The sequence below is a fragment of the Vanellus vanellus genome (genome assembly GCF_965231255.1).
Source record: "Vanellus vanellus genome assembly, chromosome: 3".
In the NCBI taxonomy this organism is placed as follows: Eukaryota; Metazoa; Chordata; class Aves; order Charadriiformes; family Charadriidae; genus Vanellus; species Vanellus vanellus.
The window spans coordinates 45,541,949-45,559,170 of record NC_138907.1 but is presented as its reverse complement, the minus strand read 5'-3'; the positions used below and the strand labels follow the sequence as shown (position 1 = coordinate 45,559,170).

The following is a 17,222-nucleotide window of genomic DNA, read 5'->3' as shown; positions in this document are numbered from 1 at the left end:
GCTTGTCCATGAGAAGTTTGGAAATTTGAAAAAAATACACAATTCCACTTAGCATTTTTAGTTAAGAGCAAAAAAATATTAGGTATTAAGATTTTTAAAGCAGCAAAAAGTTGAAGTCTTTACAGCACCTACTGTATATGAACAATTAAAGTAGTACCACATAAAACGAAGCTGTTATTTAGTTATATAAAAAATAAAGATCCTAAGTGAAGAGTTGAGTATATAAATGAAAACATTTCTATTTTAGCGTCTACATTTAAAAAATGGGTTTAGTCATGCTATCAATAAGATCAGCTTGTAACTACAGCTCTAGTATTGAGACAGAAATAGGTATTCTGCAATAAGATGTTTTACGTGAAAAAAAAAAATAGACAAGATAAATGGAGCTTTAAAAAGATTGGAAATACATGTTCTCATATAGCTTAGAATCTTCCCCTACATACTCTGTTTCAGCCTTCAAAATACATGACACCCAAAGCTATTTATATTATATTAACTATATAATATATATTAACTTTTAAAAAAGAAAATAATTTGGCGATCCAAGTCCTATATTAATATTACAATGCAAACAGACTTTATTTTTACATGTTAAAGTTTTATTCAAGCAAGGAAGGAAATAAATGTAAAGCTCACTTTTCCCACTTGATCAATCTTATAACATGAATATTATTCCTTTTTCTCCAGTAGTTAATTTACAGGAGGAAATTAATAAAGGACCACCCATGTCTTGTTCTTCAGACAAAAGCAGAATTCTAAAGTACCAGAATGCATGGGTGACATCCTAATATCAGCTGTAGTAATTTACCACTGACTTTACGCTAGTGCCAATGCCTAAGCAGCTATGATATAAGTGAAAATCAGACCCAAACCTTCTCCATTAATCCTGTTTGTTAAAGTCTTGTAAGGAGACAACAGCTTTCTCAACTCAAAAGGTAGTCTGCAATTGTTAAAGTGAAATGTGGTGCTTCAAAAATGCAGCCTAGAGGAAGATTCTCGATGGAACAATGATTACAATTTGGATAATGTTCTGTCAAGTTAGAAAATCCACTAAAAAGAGAAATACACCCAAAAGATAAATTTTTACCATTTTAGTTTGGCTGAATTAACTCCTGTCTCATAACAAAAAAAAAAAGTGTATTACTGGGCAAATCTAGACAGGCTATAGAAATAACTGTAAATACATCCTGTCAACTGTAAATACTTTTCTTTTTAATAATTGTACTAACATTACATTTATATACCAAAAGAAATGAAGTTTACTTTATCAAGTAGTTTGACAAAAATGTCTTCAATAAACGTCTTATGCAATGTATTTGATCCATCCAACAAGCACAGAAATTTGATAGCACAAATCCGAACGTAGTGATCATCTCGATTTGTACTGTAAAATATTAATTAAAAAAAATAATAAAAATCAAACTCTACTTCTTCAGACAAAGATAATTCCTAAACTATAAAAAAGCAACCAAACATCATCTTGAACACACAGCCATCAAGTTGTCTGTAGTAAGACAATATGCAAATATCCAGAACAAGAATTTTAAGGTCTGTTCATCATTGCTGATAAAGAAAACTCGTGAGTTCCAGATAACCTGCCTCTGTTTCTGTCTACAGGTCTTTAATATCATCTAAGTGTTTAAAATAATTTAACAGAAATAGCTGTATCATAACAAGTTTCTATAAACTGTAATCTTAAAACAATTAATCTATGCTTACAGTTTTAGTCAAATATTCCAGTCCAAAAAAATACTCGATTCCTATTAGTTACTCAGGGACTTCTGGAATAATTAATGCCAAGAGCAGAATTAATGACATTATAGCTAACAAAACATCACACAGCTGCAGCCTGTCACAACCAGACATTTGGAAACCAAGCAGCTCTTGGGGAAAAAACACAGGAGTATTGAACTAGAAGTGGTAGCAGATTCCTAGAAACTCTGGTTTTAGCAACCACTAATGCTTGCCAAAGCACTGTGTTAGGCTCTTCCTCGGACTGTCTTCCACTGAGTAAAGGGGGGAGGGAAACTACAAAAAACGTTCAATAATCCAGAAGCCAACGGTCCTGTTTCAAAAACTGGAGGCAGAACCTATTGCCAGTATGCAAGTGAAGGCAGCCTACAACCAATGTTAAAAAGACAAGCTCCAAATCTGGCTGCGTCGAAGCTTGAGTTTCTTAACTGTCTTATCTACAACAATAAGGTACATAGCAGCACTCAGGAAAATATCTGCATCCTAAAAAGTATTACTTTTATGAGGTGAAACAATAAGGAAGTAGTTATTTCAGTTCCATTCAGGTTAACAGGTGGGATATATTTTCCTGAAAATACTTAACATTTTTCTACGTTTTGTATTTGAATTATGAATGTCATGTGATGTATATCCCTTCTACCAATATTTAAGGTTATGAATATACTCATGAGAAGCTGACTTCAAACCCAGCATCTTTCCTACTGTAGCCCCAATCGTAATGAAGACACAACTCAGATCAAATATTGTGCGATGTATCCTCAGAATCATTACCTTTCTGTAACAACATTTGCTGCACATTTTTCTCCAAGGTTTTCTATGAAGGCATGCACATCCTGAATAAGTCTTCACAGATGAAAGACAAAGCAACAAAATTAGCGGAATAGCATACAAAAAATATTTCAATAATTATCTCAGAGTTTAAAACAAAACAAAGTGCATAAAATTGTAACAAATATAATCAATCAAAAAGGGTTTTTTCATACCTTTGATCTCTCCTAAATACAGTTCCAAAGACACAAGCCTCAGTGATAAGTTCACAGTAATTTCCAGCATTTAAGAAAGCATTTGTCAAGGCACTTCTGTCATCAACAGTGGGAAATATCCAAGATCTACAACAATGACTAAGGACTACATTGAAGACTCCAGTCTTCGTAGTGGACATATCTATGAGCCTGAGAATTATCTGAAAAGAAGAAGAAATAAGAGATTCAAAATCTAGTTTTCTGAAATGCTAGAATTATTAGAATAATATTGCATTCATATCTATTTTAGCACGTCTGATCTCTTTCTGCATCCTCAATCTGCTCAGGTAAATGCTGTCTTCAATCTATTTACAATTCCCTGCTTCTACGGGCAGGTGAATGGGCAACAATTGGCCCAGTACACGTTTATGTTAACAAAAGATACAGCTGATCTTTGCTTAAACAGATGTAACACCAGATGCTTTACATGAATCTCCTGATGACTGGAACAAATGCACCTGGGCTTACTTCAGTGAGTACAAACCCGGCATTTTTAAGTAATCCTTACCAATTTAGAAAAAAAAAAAATAAACAATAAACAGAATTTCTTGCACAGGTAGCCACTAAAGTGGGAAAAGGTCTTGTACACTTTCTGGGTGGTTTTTTTTTGGTTTGTTTGTTTTGTTTTTTGAGGAGGGTATATTTAAAATATATGAAACAGCTGTCTAGAACTTCTCCAAAAAAGAAAAATATAAAACAAACCAAGAAAAAAGGCCCTAAAATTCTCTTTCCTACTCCCTTCATTAGGCTAAGTGCAAGAGTAAACTTCAAGTACAAAGTAAATTTTTTCTAAGAAATTGCAAGCATTTGGGAGAGGACAGGAAGATTCAGAATGAACAGGTGGGTTTTTTATAAATTCCTTTTTAGACCACATCAATTAGAGGCATCCATGCGAATTGTTTTCCAAAAGGTGTGACAGGTCTTACAAGGGCAAAGCTTCTTCTCTTCCCCCCTCTGAAATGATACTTTTGATAGCATTGACAATTCTTGAACAGTAACTCTGCTTTTAAAGAGAAAGTTTTTCTGAATTGCTAAGGATTGAAGCACCGAGAAGCTCACCGAAATACTGAAATGCACTCTGAAGAAACACTTTTGGGGAAAAAAACACCCTAGAAACTTTTGGTCTTTTTACAAAGAATTCAAACTTTTCTTTTAGTGCAATGACAGGCATTGTAAATTTCCTAACAATTCCAAAATTGAACTATTGTGTTTCACCTGAGGAGAAACAGCATGACATTTACTACACATTTCACAAAATCCTGGAATGTTTTTCAACTGTTTCATTAATAAAGTGAAAGTCCAACACACAAAATAAATTTAAGAAATTTAAGTTCTAGCACAATTAACATTTGAATAAGTCACAGAGAAAAAAGCAGCAGAAGAAATGAAGCCTAAGAACACTGTGCTCTGGGCACTTCTGTGGAAGCCCTTCTGGATTTTACCATAGCAATATTCCATTTTTTGGCTCAAAAATATCCCTTCTTTCCACCCCATCTAACTATTATTAAAAAGACAGAGTGCATTGTGGTAGACAAAATTAAAATTATGCTTCTGTGACATATCAGTATCAGGCAGTTCCATTTTTTTCTTTCTCTTTAGCTAAAACTATATAGCCATTGCACAAAGGGTCAATGGCAACAGAGACTGCCAAGGAGTGGGATAAGAATATACATAAGTAGACACTTGCTTGTGAACTTTATCTTCATTTTCTTATGAAGGGGCAGAAAGTGGCTCGACCAGATGCCCTTTGTTGAGTATAGGAGACCTTCATTACCTCCTTGATGCCTGCTGTCATGGTATGTCCCACTGCAGACAATGGGATAGCTGTCACATAGACTCAAGACTCTCAACATTGGCAAAATACACCTTACATAATGCTTGAAATATTAACGCTGAAGCTAAGACAGTACTTCTACGAATGTAAACAAATTTTAAGATGGAAGAAAACGAAAATCTACAGCTGATTGGTTACTACAACACTGAGCATACAATTATCCATTACAGATACTCATTAAAAGAAAAGCTGAAGAGATATTTTACTATCTTTGTATACGTATCTTATTTTGGCTTGGGTCCACATTAAGACTACAAATGTGAGGTGTTATCTACTGTTTAAAACAGATGACAGTAACATTAATTTGAAGCAAGTTTTCAAAAAGAACAAAGAGAAAATAAATGGGACTATATTTTAAGATACTTAAAGCTAATATGGAGATATCGCAGCAGTTTTAAATTGCTAGGAAGTGTCAATTTTTCTGTATTTTATTAAAAAAATAATTTTGAAGTGTCTGGTCTGAAAATAAAGCTGAGACATTTGCTATTATTTACAGTTACAAGTGGGACACCAGGACAGAGCTACTTACAGTGACTTCAAAGCAAAATTGCAACCCCTCCTAGTATGATTTCTGTGCTAAGTGCAAAGCAGCGCATGAGACCGTAAGTCTAAGCATAGTCTAAGCATACATATATACTAGTAACTAATTTATAATGTATTACTGCTGTGGTAAACATCTTGCAGTCATTGTGGACTGTTCTGCACAAACATTTAATGATGATCAGAGGCTAAAAAAAGCAAAAAACCCAAGAAAGATTATTTAGAAAAGAAACAGTAAACAACTTTCCAGTCTGTAAAGCCACGATGAACCAACATCCCAGTACCAAATGCAGTTTTAGTGACTCAAAATTAAAAGAGAACACCATGACACGTCCAAGAACTTCTGGAGTATACGAAACTGCATTCATCTTACAAAAAGAGTAAAAAATATTTTTTTCTCTTCTTAACTATGGAGGAAGCTTTACCATACAGTATTAAATTGAACTCTAAGGTGACTATGATTTATGTTTCCTATACCAGAACCCTCAGAGAAAAAAAACAAACAACCACCTTTAAAGAAGTAGTTGGCTTACTCAATAGCATCTATTAAAGTTTTGAATGGTTCTTACTTTTCATTTAAGAAAGCATTTTCATAAAGACTAAACTATTAGAAAAAGGCATAATTTTTCCAGAATATTTATAGTTTGTGACAGTTCGGGTACAAAATTCTGAACAAAATATTCAAGATGGAGTGGATAATGTAAAAATAAAAAAGACCAAAAACCTCATTTTGCTGAATGTGGAAGATACTGAACATGAAATGTCTCAAAATGAAAAAAAGAAAACAAAACAAAACAAACCCCAGTACTTTTCATTTTCTGTGTTAGAAAAAAAAAAAAAAAAACCAAACCAAAAACATGTATATGTTTATCCTCAATCTAATTCCAAAATCTTTTGTCTTAACACTCTCAAACTAGTACCTTTTTGGAAATAAGAAATTCATTACAATAGCTGAAGAGAAAATAAAAAGTAAAATACACTTTTAGATCCAGGTAAGATTTGTGTCCACTTCCCAAAAGTGAATTTTTAAACTGACCTCTTTTATTTTGGCATATGCTTGACCCTTTTCACTTGCAGCAACAGCTAGAACCTCAGCATCAAAGATGAACTGAACAAAAGCTCTTAGATTGGACCAAAATATTAGCTGTGTGTTGCTCAAAGAGGATATAATTTTCCAAGTCAAATCAAATGCTTCTATGCAGAGAGACTCCGCTGAGGCCAGAAGCTGAAAACAAAGAGAAGAAAGAAGTGTTACATTTGACAAAAAAACGCACCCAAAACTATTAATATCATGCAGTTTTATCTTTTACCTTGGGAACAAGGAGTTTCATGCAGTCGAAGACAGGTAAAACTTGGTCTGAAGGAAGAATAGTTAGGGCTTCTAATGCAGACTCTAGAATTTTTCTTGACCTTTCAACTGTAGATAATGACATTTCTGAAGTTTCTTCATGCTCTTGGACAAGCGTTGGAAATGAATTTAAAACAAAATGAAGACAAATCCACTGGTCATGAATATAGCATGCAACAATTTTCCCCCATCCTTGAGATGTTGTTTCTTCACATAAGCTGTAAGAAGAATATTATTCTTAAATATCATGATTTTATCCAGAATGTTCCTGCTCCACCAGGAACAGCTTAACTGTACAAAAGCACTACACTTCTTCTAGATATTAAATTTACACAGGCTCAAGGGGAGATTGGACAAGTTCACGGAAGAAAGGTTTTTAAACACAGAAAAGTCAGTTCTGGGCTCACGCAGTCCCATTGGTCATAAACATCTGGGAGAGTATTCAATGGAAACATCACTATATGCTGGCAGACTTATTTTGTTAACCAAGTATTTGGGTTTTGGCCCTCACACTTGCTCGGGGCTTTCCTTCCCCAACAGTAAATAATGTCCATTTAAACTGGCGTGCATGGATTGGTGCAGTGTGTATATATATTTATTTATTTATTTAATCTGGCATAAGCATAAACAATGTTCAAAGCAAGCTCTGGCTTCATAGCACTAGAGGACTGAGCAAAAGAACCTTTGGTCTGATGAATTATGGCTGCTTTAATGTTCTAAAACCTGAAGGTTAAGACAAAAGAGCAACTGAATGCATAGTTTGTTTTCAGACTTCTTCATTTTTATCTACGCAAAAAGTTATCAAAGAAAAACAGGAAAAGCCAGCATCTTAATCACTGCTCCATGGTAATCAAATTTATTCTGGAGAATTACTGAAGCTATAGCATAGACATACCTACTTTTCTCTTCAATATAAGATGGCTTCCTTAATACTTCATTGTATTGAGAAAAGGAAATAAATCTCTTCAGAGCATCCAGAGAAGGCAGAGATTCAAGGTGCACTTCAGGTTTCCCACCCATTATCTCACAAATTGCTGTAAGTGAAGCCATGCTAGCTACTTTTTTGATCTGTTCTTTAAGCTTCGGCTCCTAATTAAAACCAAATCATAAATGAACAAACATCCACCAATTTCTTCTAATATGATACAAATAACCTACTGATACATTTGATAACCCTTCTATTTGTATCACCTCAGACATCATAAGGCAGCAATTCTGCATCCTTCTACTTCCTTCTTTTCTTACCCTATGCATAACATTTGACTGCTCTGACCCAGCCGAGCAAAGCTATTACAAGTTGCAAGCACTGAAAAGAGTATAAAACTTGCAAATTACAGTTACTTATTCATAAAGTGCAGGTGCCTAGCTCAGCTATGATGAAACACTTGTATCTTGCCGGGTAGCAATTTATACATATTGCTGGATAGCGATTAGGAAAAAGATGCGGGTCCATGTAGTCTGAGATCCAGTGCACCAAGAGAACTGAAATGTGAAATACCCCATGCTAACTGCTCCAAGAAGCTAAAAAGTCACACCACCTCCTACGATTATTTTGTGTGATAAATGCATATATTCAAAGAGGCATGAAATAAAATGTCTCAATAAAAGCATCAATAAGCATATAGTCCCCTAATAGTATTAAAAGCTCAATGCTATTAAAATATCTTCAAGTTACTTTGAGCTGTCCAGAGCACAGAAAATATTTTCTTATCTGTAATTAGTCAGTGGTTTCTTTTTACTTCTTAAACTGAAGATGTACTCAGCTGAGGAAATCATCATGACAATACAATTCCACTAAATTCAAAAGATGTTGGTAGAGACCCCCAGTGAACACTAAGTTTGAACCATAAAATGTTTACTTTGAAACTACTAGAATAAGTACATAATTCACATAACCAAAGGAAAGTCTTGTTCTTTGTTTCCTTAGAAAAGTAAACCTTAAATCTCCTCTTTTTTACAGAAGTTATTAATGTTTCTTTAACTTTTGAAGATACATCTATTCCAGATACGTCTAGATACACTAGCCTAATACATACAACTATGAAACAATGAACATAACTATATGAAAAAGACAAAGCAATGCTGGGTTCTGGAATTTCTTTTTCTTTGTATGTTCCAGCTTGGAAATTCAACAGATCATTAACACAAAAGGATTTTCATTTAACAGTAACTTCCTTGGTAAGATTGGTTCATATTAGAGGAAAAAGCTTTTGAGTACACATAGCCCATTATTACAACTAAAGTTTTACTTTAGCTACATAGACTTCTAAAAACGAACTAAACAAAAGTACTAAAAATCTTAGCTGAAAATATTTTACATTAACATTACACTGCCAACTAAAGACACGTGTGTTAGGGAATATATATACATACATATTCACACAAACTTTTTATTATTTTATATTATATAGTAAGACATAAAATATATTTATAATATAAATAAAACATTTGTACATTAAGTTGCATTTCTCATATGTTTATGTGATTATTTATATATATATTCTAAATATTATATAAGCACTACAAATAAAATATTTAAAAAATAATATTTACTGGTTTATTTTATATTAATATTCACTGTTGTAAATAATATTAAATTACCTCTTCACAATTTCTCTCCTGAAGATTACGAATAGATGCATTTGTCAGGGACAAAATGAAATTCTTGATAGATGGTACTTTCTTCCAGCTGACTTGCAAGCACAAATTCACTATCTCTGGAATTAAAGCTAGGTATAGATCACAACGATCCAGATCGCCAACCTAAAAATGAGGAAACAAAGGTAAACTGAAGTATTAAGATGAGGAAACTTAAACTGAAAAGAAAACTAATGGTAACAATGATTGCAGAAGGAAAACAACAGCAGTCATTGCAGTTGAACAACTTTCTATTTAATTTGGGGTTTTCTGAGGGGGGGTTGGATTTTTTTAATTTTTTTTTTTTTTTTAAATCTTTTCATCTTACAGATTCTTAGGGTTCTGAAGTATGCCTTAGAAGAGACAGTGTGAAATTCTGAAAGAAATCTCCACTTCTAATTGGTAAGTTTAATTAACTTCTCTTCCTGGTCCCAAAGAAATACCATGTAAAAACACCTGAGCTAGCCTGAGCATCAGAAGCGGTGTTCAAAGCCAACTTGGTTATCAGATCACAGCACAGCACTGCACCCTGTACACACTCGACAGTGTGCTTTGCGCTTCTTCCCCAACTACATTTTATCTCACAGCTATATCTTGCTTGTTTTATGGCTTTTTATTCCCCTCTTGTATTTGCAACTTCTCTCCACATATCATAAAAACAACCCTCTGTAAAGCCATACGCTCAAGGAACAGCAGAAAGAAAGAACTTCTTTAGTTTTGAAAGAACGCACACCTTTGAATTTTCACTTACCTTCAGAAGCCACTCTCCAGACTCAACTCTTAACTTTTGCTTTGACTCAGGACCACTTTTCACATTGATCTCCAACCACACTCATGTTTTGAGGCCTGCCACTATCAGATTTATTTTCTTTCTTTGCATTTCCCCTTTAATTTGTACTTTCCATACTGTTTCTGAGAAAGTACCCAAGTTTCTCTCCAAGTTTCCAACCTTGCAGAAAGACATGCTTTCCTTTCCCTCCAACTTACAGACTTTTTTCACTCTCCCAAACACAAGCAGCAAATTTCACTTCTGTTCATTATCATTTCTGCACACTTGTCAATATAACTTTCTCCATGAAGCCTAAACTGGTTTTCTTTTCTAAACTCACTCTTCACTAAATAATTCTAAAATTGACACTTTACATTTTTGTCCATGTCCTTGTTACAGTTGCCTCTTCCTCTCCAATCTTTCTGGTCTTCTCCCTCCTTCCCAATAGTCTATTTTAATAGTCTAGTCTAAATTAACAATCCTTAAACTGATGTCTTCTCTTTAAATCTCTATTTTGGTTTTCTGCCTTTTATGATATAAAATTAAAGGTGACACAACTAAAGGTCACAATTAAAAGAACTGTGAAGACCTTGGAACTTTTCATTTTCTCTTACTTTATATCCTTCTCTTGAAACTCCTAATCTATTTTTACTTCACTTTCAAAGTTCCTAATTCGCATTTCATTGAGCTTTTGAGTTTTGAGAATTAGCTTTCTTTTTAACTTCCACCAATCCCTCTTTCTCGAATCTGTTTTGTTCCAAAAACAACATCATCATCCTCATCCACATCACATTCTAATTCCTCTTTCTCCATCTGGAAATGTCTGTAAACATTTTTGCTTTACAGGTCTTGTCTTTCTATCTGCATGTGACTTGAAAGCTCTTTAGAGAAGGAAACATGTACCTCCTCTCTCACTAAAAAGCTGTGCAGTTCTTTGATACATTCAACAGGGTATTTTTAAAGAAGTCAAACTCCTTTACCATCAAGTCACTTTGCTTCTGAAGTCACAGGTTTCTCTGGGGTATAAACTTACTGGCAACAGCAAAGAGCAAGCAGTGGAAGATAGTCAATAAAGATGTTAACCAGGCTGAGTACTGAAAGCCTCTGAACTCCAAACATCTTATGTCCACAACTGTACTAGCAGATACAATACAGTATGATACATTATTCATCATTTCTTACTATATGATTTCTTTAGATTTGAGAAGAAACAAGGAATATGGAGTAGAGACACTAAACAGTTTGGGGTTTTTTTTCTGTATTCGTACCGTGCCCACTCAAAAAAGTTAACAGAAGTGTTTCTATGAAAATTGACTTTCTAGGTAATTAAAGATTTGATGTGAAAATTAGGAACACTAGTAAATCAAGTTAACAAGCACAACCACACCAAAGTTAGTCTCATAATAATTACTTACAGTGCTTAACTCATTTGTAGTAAGCCGTCGAAGAACAAATTCAAGAATACTCTCCACAGGTGTCACTAGAGATTTCCAGATAAAAAACAATACCCCATCTGTGTGAAGAGAAAAAAAATAAAGTTATTAACATATAGAAATACAATTTCCGTAAGAAATTTATTATAACATGCAGATTTAATTAAGGTACAAAGTCAAAGCTATACAGTAATAAGTATTCAAATATCTAGGAATATCTTGAAACAGCTCTGCACTCTTTAGCAGCGTAAGCCATAGGGCTGAAAGAATCAAACCAGGTGACAAGTTGTCGTGAGATTTATCATGAATTAGTGAACCAAAACCTACACAAAACCAGAAGAGTAAGCATAATTTTCCAGTTGTCGTGGTTTGGGCTGGACTGGCTATTGAGGCAAGCTTTTAATCTATGCTGTTGGCCTATTCCCACCCCTCCACACAAACAGCTTATTAATGAACTTACTCTTTAATAAGGAACAAAAGTTCCATATCCAGCAATAATTGTGTGTGAGAAAAACGCGGTTATCCATTTCTAGTATGTACAGAAGTGAAACCCGTTTTTTGGTTGGGTTTGTTTTTTTCTGTTTAGAAGTAATTCAGCTTTGGATACAGAGTAATCTTACAATATTTCAGTCAAGTAGCTTCCTGGCTTAACATGTAAATGAACACACAAGGTTACAACATGAAACATAATACCTTTTCTAAGAAAAGACTAAGCTACAAAGTATACCACATGTGCATAACATTTCACAATCAAAAAGACACAAGTTTATTACACAAGGGAGGTAGGTCACTGGTAAAATATACTTAACCACAAACACACTTCACTTTGTGTTTCAAGGGTAAGGGCTAAACTGAAAGCCAAAGAAATAACGTATCAATATGAAAATGGAGTTAAAATACTCGGCATGACCATCTTGTTCTAAAAGTATCAGTCATTAGTTTCAGTATTTAAAAGAGTTACCCAGAGGTTCTATCTGCTGTTTTTTTCCCGGACTTGACCCTGAGTTACACTTCATGTAGTGAAATTATGATGAAATGGAAGGCCTTCAAAAGGTAGAAATATAAAGGGACGTTATTTCCAGAAGTCCTGGATCTATAGTGTACTTACTTTCAATGTTCCCTATTAAAATGGTTCATTGGACTGCATTTCTAATGCTTAATTTGTTTAGAACAAACCATTTAACTATATCAGATTATCATCACATTTCATCATAAATCTCAAATCACTAAAACATCTTCTGCAATTAAAATTCAGAAACTCTTCAGATAAACATACTGGACATAAAATCCAATTCACTAAGGGTAGCTCTGTAACACTATGAAAAAAAAAAAAATATCAGCAAAATCTTACTGTTTAAAATAGTGAGGACTAACAACAGTACAGATAGCAAAACGTGTAGAAAAATGCTGTTGATTTCAGCATGCACTTCAGACACATCTATCCCCATTAAAGTATTCTTAAATAACACACTTCCCAATTGTTATTATTTTTGTTTCACAAAATTAAATTCCTTTCTCCTTCCCTCCCATTTTATCATTTTCTGTTTGACAGACACGACTTTTCACCTCCTGTTTAATCAACATGGAAACAAAACTTCCGTATTTTACAGCATTACTCTTCCTACCCCTCACCACAGTGAATTCACAGCTGCAAAAACAAGATTTATTACTTGGCTCTCCTGTGCAGGGGAAGAAGCATGAAAACGTCGTAGAAAATAATATCAGAAAAGAAAAGCAATCCTTGTTTAGCTTAACACAAAAAGACATAATATTACAAGTCCAATTCTGAAGCCCTCTTGAAAGACTCCAGTGACGATGAACTGGAGTACCGATGGGGGAGTCAACTGTGATGCTCAGCCTTGCCATGCCTCAAGAACTCTGTTAACAGAACTTCACATGCTAAGTCGGGCATCAAAATTCCCAAAGTGGGAGCAATCAATTACATCTACTTTAGCAAACACATAAGGAAATAAGGCACACAAGGAAATTATTTACAGAGTTAAATTCTTCATACTAAAAATCTAACATGCACTCGCATGTGTTTTGTAGGGACGTGCTTCAAGCTTGTTCTAGCCTCTCACTGTAGACTGGATGCACACTGGCAGTTGGGGCACATCTTCCAGTTTAGTTTCATCTGATGGAATCCACTCCAGCATTCAGAGACCACCCCACAACATTAACTTTAACAGTCTGCATAATTAGAGCTCAATAATTCAGTCAAACAGCTAAAATTCAAATGGGGTCGTGAATGTATAAAGCACTTTTTAAAATGAGGGTAAGCATTTACTTCAGGACTGCGTTTAGACATCTTAACAAAACCTGGATGCAGAACCTGAAACATTTTTTTTCATGTAAGAGCCTAGATCTGTGGCCCCTGCTCCAAAGCTACTCTTGTATTCCATGCTATAAAAACACCGAAAAAAATCCCCAAATAATCTGGGGAAGCAGAAAACAAATGCCAAGATCCCTCTTGTTCCAGTTCAGCATCAAATTCATGAAAAAAATATTTGCTCTCAGGAAAAATATATAGGTCTATCCTGGTTACAAACTGACCAAGTTCTAACAAAAGGAGTAGTAAGGAACTCCATAGCTTTTGTTCAGACTCTTCTGAAAGGTCTACAAGTTAAAGCGCTCAATCTGCAGGGGGCAAAAACTCCCAGAGAGTCAGATCAGCAGACCTGTGCTTAAGTGGGTACCTCTTAACTTCCTTGCTTTTAACCAAGGTCAAATTAAGGCAAGTCATTTAAGCATGCCTACTGAAATCATACCTAGTACTGTGAAATAATCAGAGGCATCCTGTCTTTTCCAGTCTAAAGAGCGTTAGTTGAGACACAATTACTTAACGCTCAACTCAGAAAACAGTATGTCTAGCAGAATCACTTCATGCACTCAGGGAAGGCTCTGGCTGAACCTGTGGCAACTAAGCAGGTTACGCTGTGTTTCTGAACTAATTTCTTTCTGAAGTATCTAACCCATTTATGGAATCCATACATTGGCAAAGAATAGGCCTATGAATATTTGCAATACAGTCACACTCTCCAAATTTTAACTAACTGCTAATCTAACCCTAATGGATAACAATAGTTTACTCAGAAGCCTTCCACATTCTCAATTCCCAGTCCTTGGGACACCTTCAGAAGAGCCCCTGTAGGATCAGACCCACAGCTCATTTTCATAACAGATATGCCAGATGGTCAACTTTTATTTACATTTACCACTTCTAGACTAGTATTAATTTGACAATATAGCCTTAAAACAATAAGTACCTTAGTTTTAGTTAGACTATAATTAATATAAGACACAGTATACTGAAGATATCACTAACCATCTTGCGTATTGGAACATTTTAACGAACGGGTCTGCAATAACTTCAAGAGAAGCTGTAGGCTTTTATCTGTTTTCAGTGTTGGTATGTAAGCATTACTGCCAAGTTTCATCAAGACATCCAGAAGAGGGTTCAAGAAAGCCTCTAGTTCAATCCATTCTATGTTGCTTTTTCCACTACACAAAAACAAAAATTAAAAAGAAATTCTTCTTCTGAGTATCTGCCTTAAGTGCTGAAGTCACTTATGGAAATAAAGAGAGGACACGTTTCCAAGTCACGTAAGTATCTTTAGAAATGTTACCCAGTATGTTTGCAGCAACAGTTTGATGAGGTCTAAGGCATGATCAGGCTGACTGAAAGCCTCCAGAGAAACGTGGACAACTTCCTGACTTGATCAGGCTTGATCCAGATCCTTCAGGAGTGAGAGGGTTGAAAAGAGGGAAACGTAAAATAACATATTTCATACTTACCTGTACTTATTCCTCATTTGCTCCACGTCTGCAGCCAACAGAATCATTGTTGCGACAAGCTTAGCTTCAAACCAGTCAGGCATAAAGCAATTTTCTCCTGATTAAAGATATTTAAGGTTTCCATAGTATTTTAAAAATACCTTAATGTTATTTTTTAAAACTTTTGTGTAACTTATTAGTAATATTTCTGTTAGCATTAATTGTTTTTATACTACTGATTTATTTTACTTTTTTTGCATTCTTTTATCTAGATATAAACTAAACACAATTGCTTTTTCTTTACACCTCAAAGAGGGTAATCTCATTGATCTCTTGTTTAAATCAATTTTAGGCAATGTGTTATATTATGTAGTAGCATATATTATGTAGTAGCTTCCAGACTTATCTATTGCTTTTAAAAATATATTAGCATATTCAAATGAAGTTAACCGAGAACATAATTCCATTATGCTTTGTCAGAAACATCAGCCGTAATTTTGACCAGCTGAAAGTTATATGAAGAACTAATACTATTCTATCAAAGGGAAATTTAAAAAAAACTAACTAAAATTAACCTTCCTTGGTTATAACGTGTGGCAGCTCATCTACTGCAAGTGGTCCAAGATCAAAAGAACATCACTATGCAGGAAGGTGTTTAACAAGCTGCCAAGCTGCATTACTAAATGGCATCTCTCTTGACAAACATACTCGGTGATTTTGCAAAACTCTGCTGAGAAAGTCTACAGAACCCATAACTATTCACATTCCCTTCTGCTCTGCCCCCATACTCCAGCATTTTCACACACCACCAAACAAGTAATTAAAGAAATCTAATGGACAAACATCAGTGCAGCATTACAACTGAACATTCAGGCTTAGCTTTCAAGTAATACTGTAGGACTATGTTTTATGAAAGAAAACCGGAATTAGAAAATAAAGTTCAAACTTAAGAGTCACAAATGCCACAAATTATTTAGAACTTGAATAGGTATAATATAAACAAACAACCAGCTCTTCTAAAATCCAAAGGATTTTTGCAATTTTTTTGTCTAAATTATCTTCAAAAATCTTTTTACATTAATAAACATTTAACTTACTTTCAGATGCTGGTGTCTTAAGGTACTCTCCCACAAGACTGCGCACATATTGACATAACGATGATGTCTCTTGATGTCCAAAATCAGAGGCTACAGACTTTCTGAAGCATCTGTCATTCACTTGAAACCACCTGCAAAGCTAAATTAAAACCAGTGTGTTACTATTTAACCATACCCATCTGGCTCTGTACTGACATTACCAACATAACGGTACACTAAAGCACTGTTAAATAGTAAGGGGTATTAACTGTTTCTACCTTGAAGCTTAGCAGACTACTCCCCTCTGATTAACATCACAGAAGGTTCTTCCAGAGAGTAATTCAGAGTACCCAAAAAAAGATTACTGGTACCAATATAAGAAAAAAAAAAAAAACAACAAACCAAACCAAACCCAAGCTCCTAAAAATAAGCAAGACTAATAGAAGTTCCCTTATCACAAAAGTGCTTCCCACAGCCAAGTGTTATCTAGTGAGAGCTGCTTTTACTTTTTTTAAACTTTTATGCCAAAAATCAAACAAATAGAATGCAAAGCACAGTGTACATAACAAGAGGACACTATGCAAAACATCATTTATCATTATATTGCTGTACAACTAACCAAAGTTATGGCTACATATTCAGTTGACTCCAGTATATCCTATACATAAGATGATTTCTTCTTTGAGGTTTTTTCGTAGCATTTTGCATCTTGCAATGACATAAGCCACAGATCCTCTAGAAATTTAAAATTTACAATCTCACTCTATGTGGTAGGCACAGTTTTCCCTTTGGTATTACCCTGTTATGCCTACCAGTGCTGGGTTCATCCAAACAACATGCAAATCAGAGGCAGCTCTTGCACAATTTTATTGGCCCATAAACTAGCCCATTCAGAGAGTCTCAGGATACACGTTATCTTGGACAGTAATGTCATAACTAGAAGTAGGAGAAACATGATCCATACTAGCAGACTATCCCTCTAAAGATAGGGCAAAATTACAAAATAGCATTCTTTTTCATTAAATGCATTTTTACAA

The 17,222-nt window shown here is 34.6% G+C and overlaps 1 protein-coding gene across 1 annotated transcript in view; it reads right to left on the bottom strand.

The window, feature by feature from the left end:
• Positions 1–17,222, bottom strand: part of TARBP1 (tRNA guanosine 2 -O-methyltransferase TARBP1) — a gene marked incomplete at its 5' end in the record, with an annotated part of 39,489 nt that overhangs the window by 11,691 nt on the left and 10,576 nt on the right. The window contains 11 exons of the mRNA XM_082480977.1: positions 1,264–1,384; positions 2,524–2,595; positions 2,736–2,935; positions 6,185–6,373; positions 6,459–6,714; positions 7,392–7,585; positions 9,098–9,259; positions 11,318–11,415; positions 14,661–14,836; positions 15,131–15,227; positions 16,207–16,345. Coding sequence (XP_082337103.1) covers positions 1,264–1,384; positions 2,524–2,595; positions 2,736–2,935; positions 6,185–6,373; positions 6,459–6,714; positions 7,392–7,585; positions 9,098–9,259; positions 11,318–11,415; positions 14,661–14,836; positions 15,131–15,227; positions 16,207–16,345 — 1,704 coding nt within the window. The remainder of the gene's footprint in view (positions 1–1,263; positions 1,385–2,523; positions 2,596–2,735; positions 2,936–6,184; positions 6,374–6,458; positions 6,715–7,391; positions 7,586–9,097; positions 9,260–11,317; positions 11,416–14,660; positions 14,837–15,130; positions 15,228–16,206; positions 16,346–17,222) is intronic.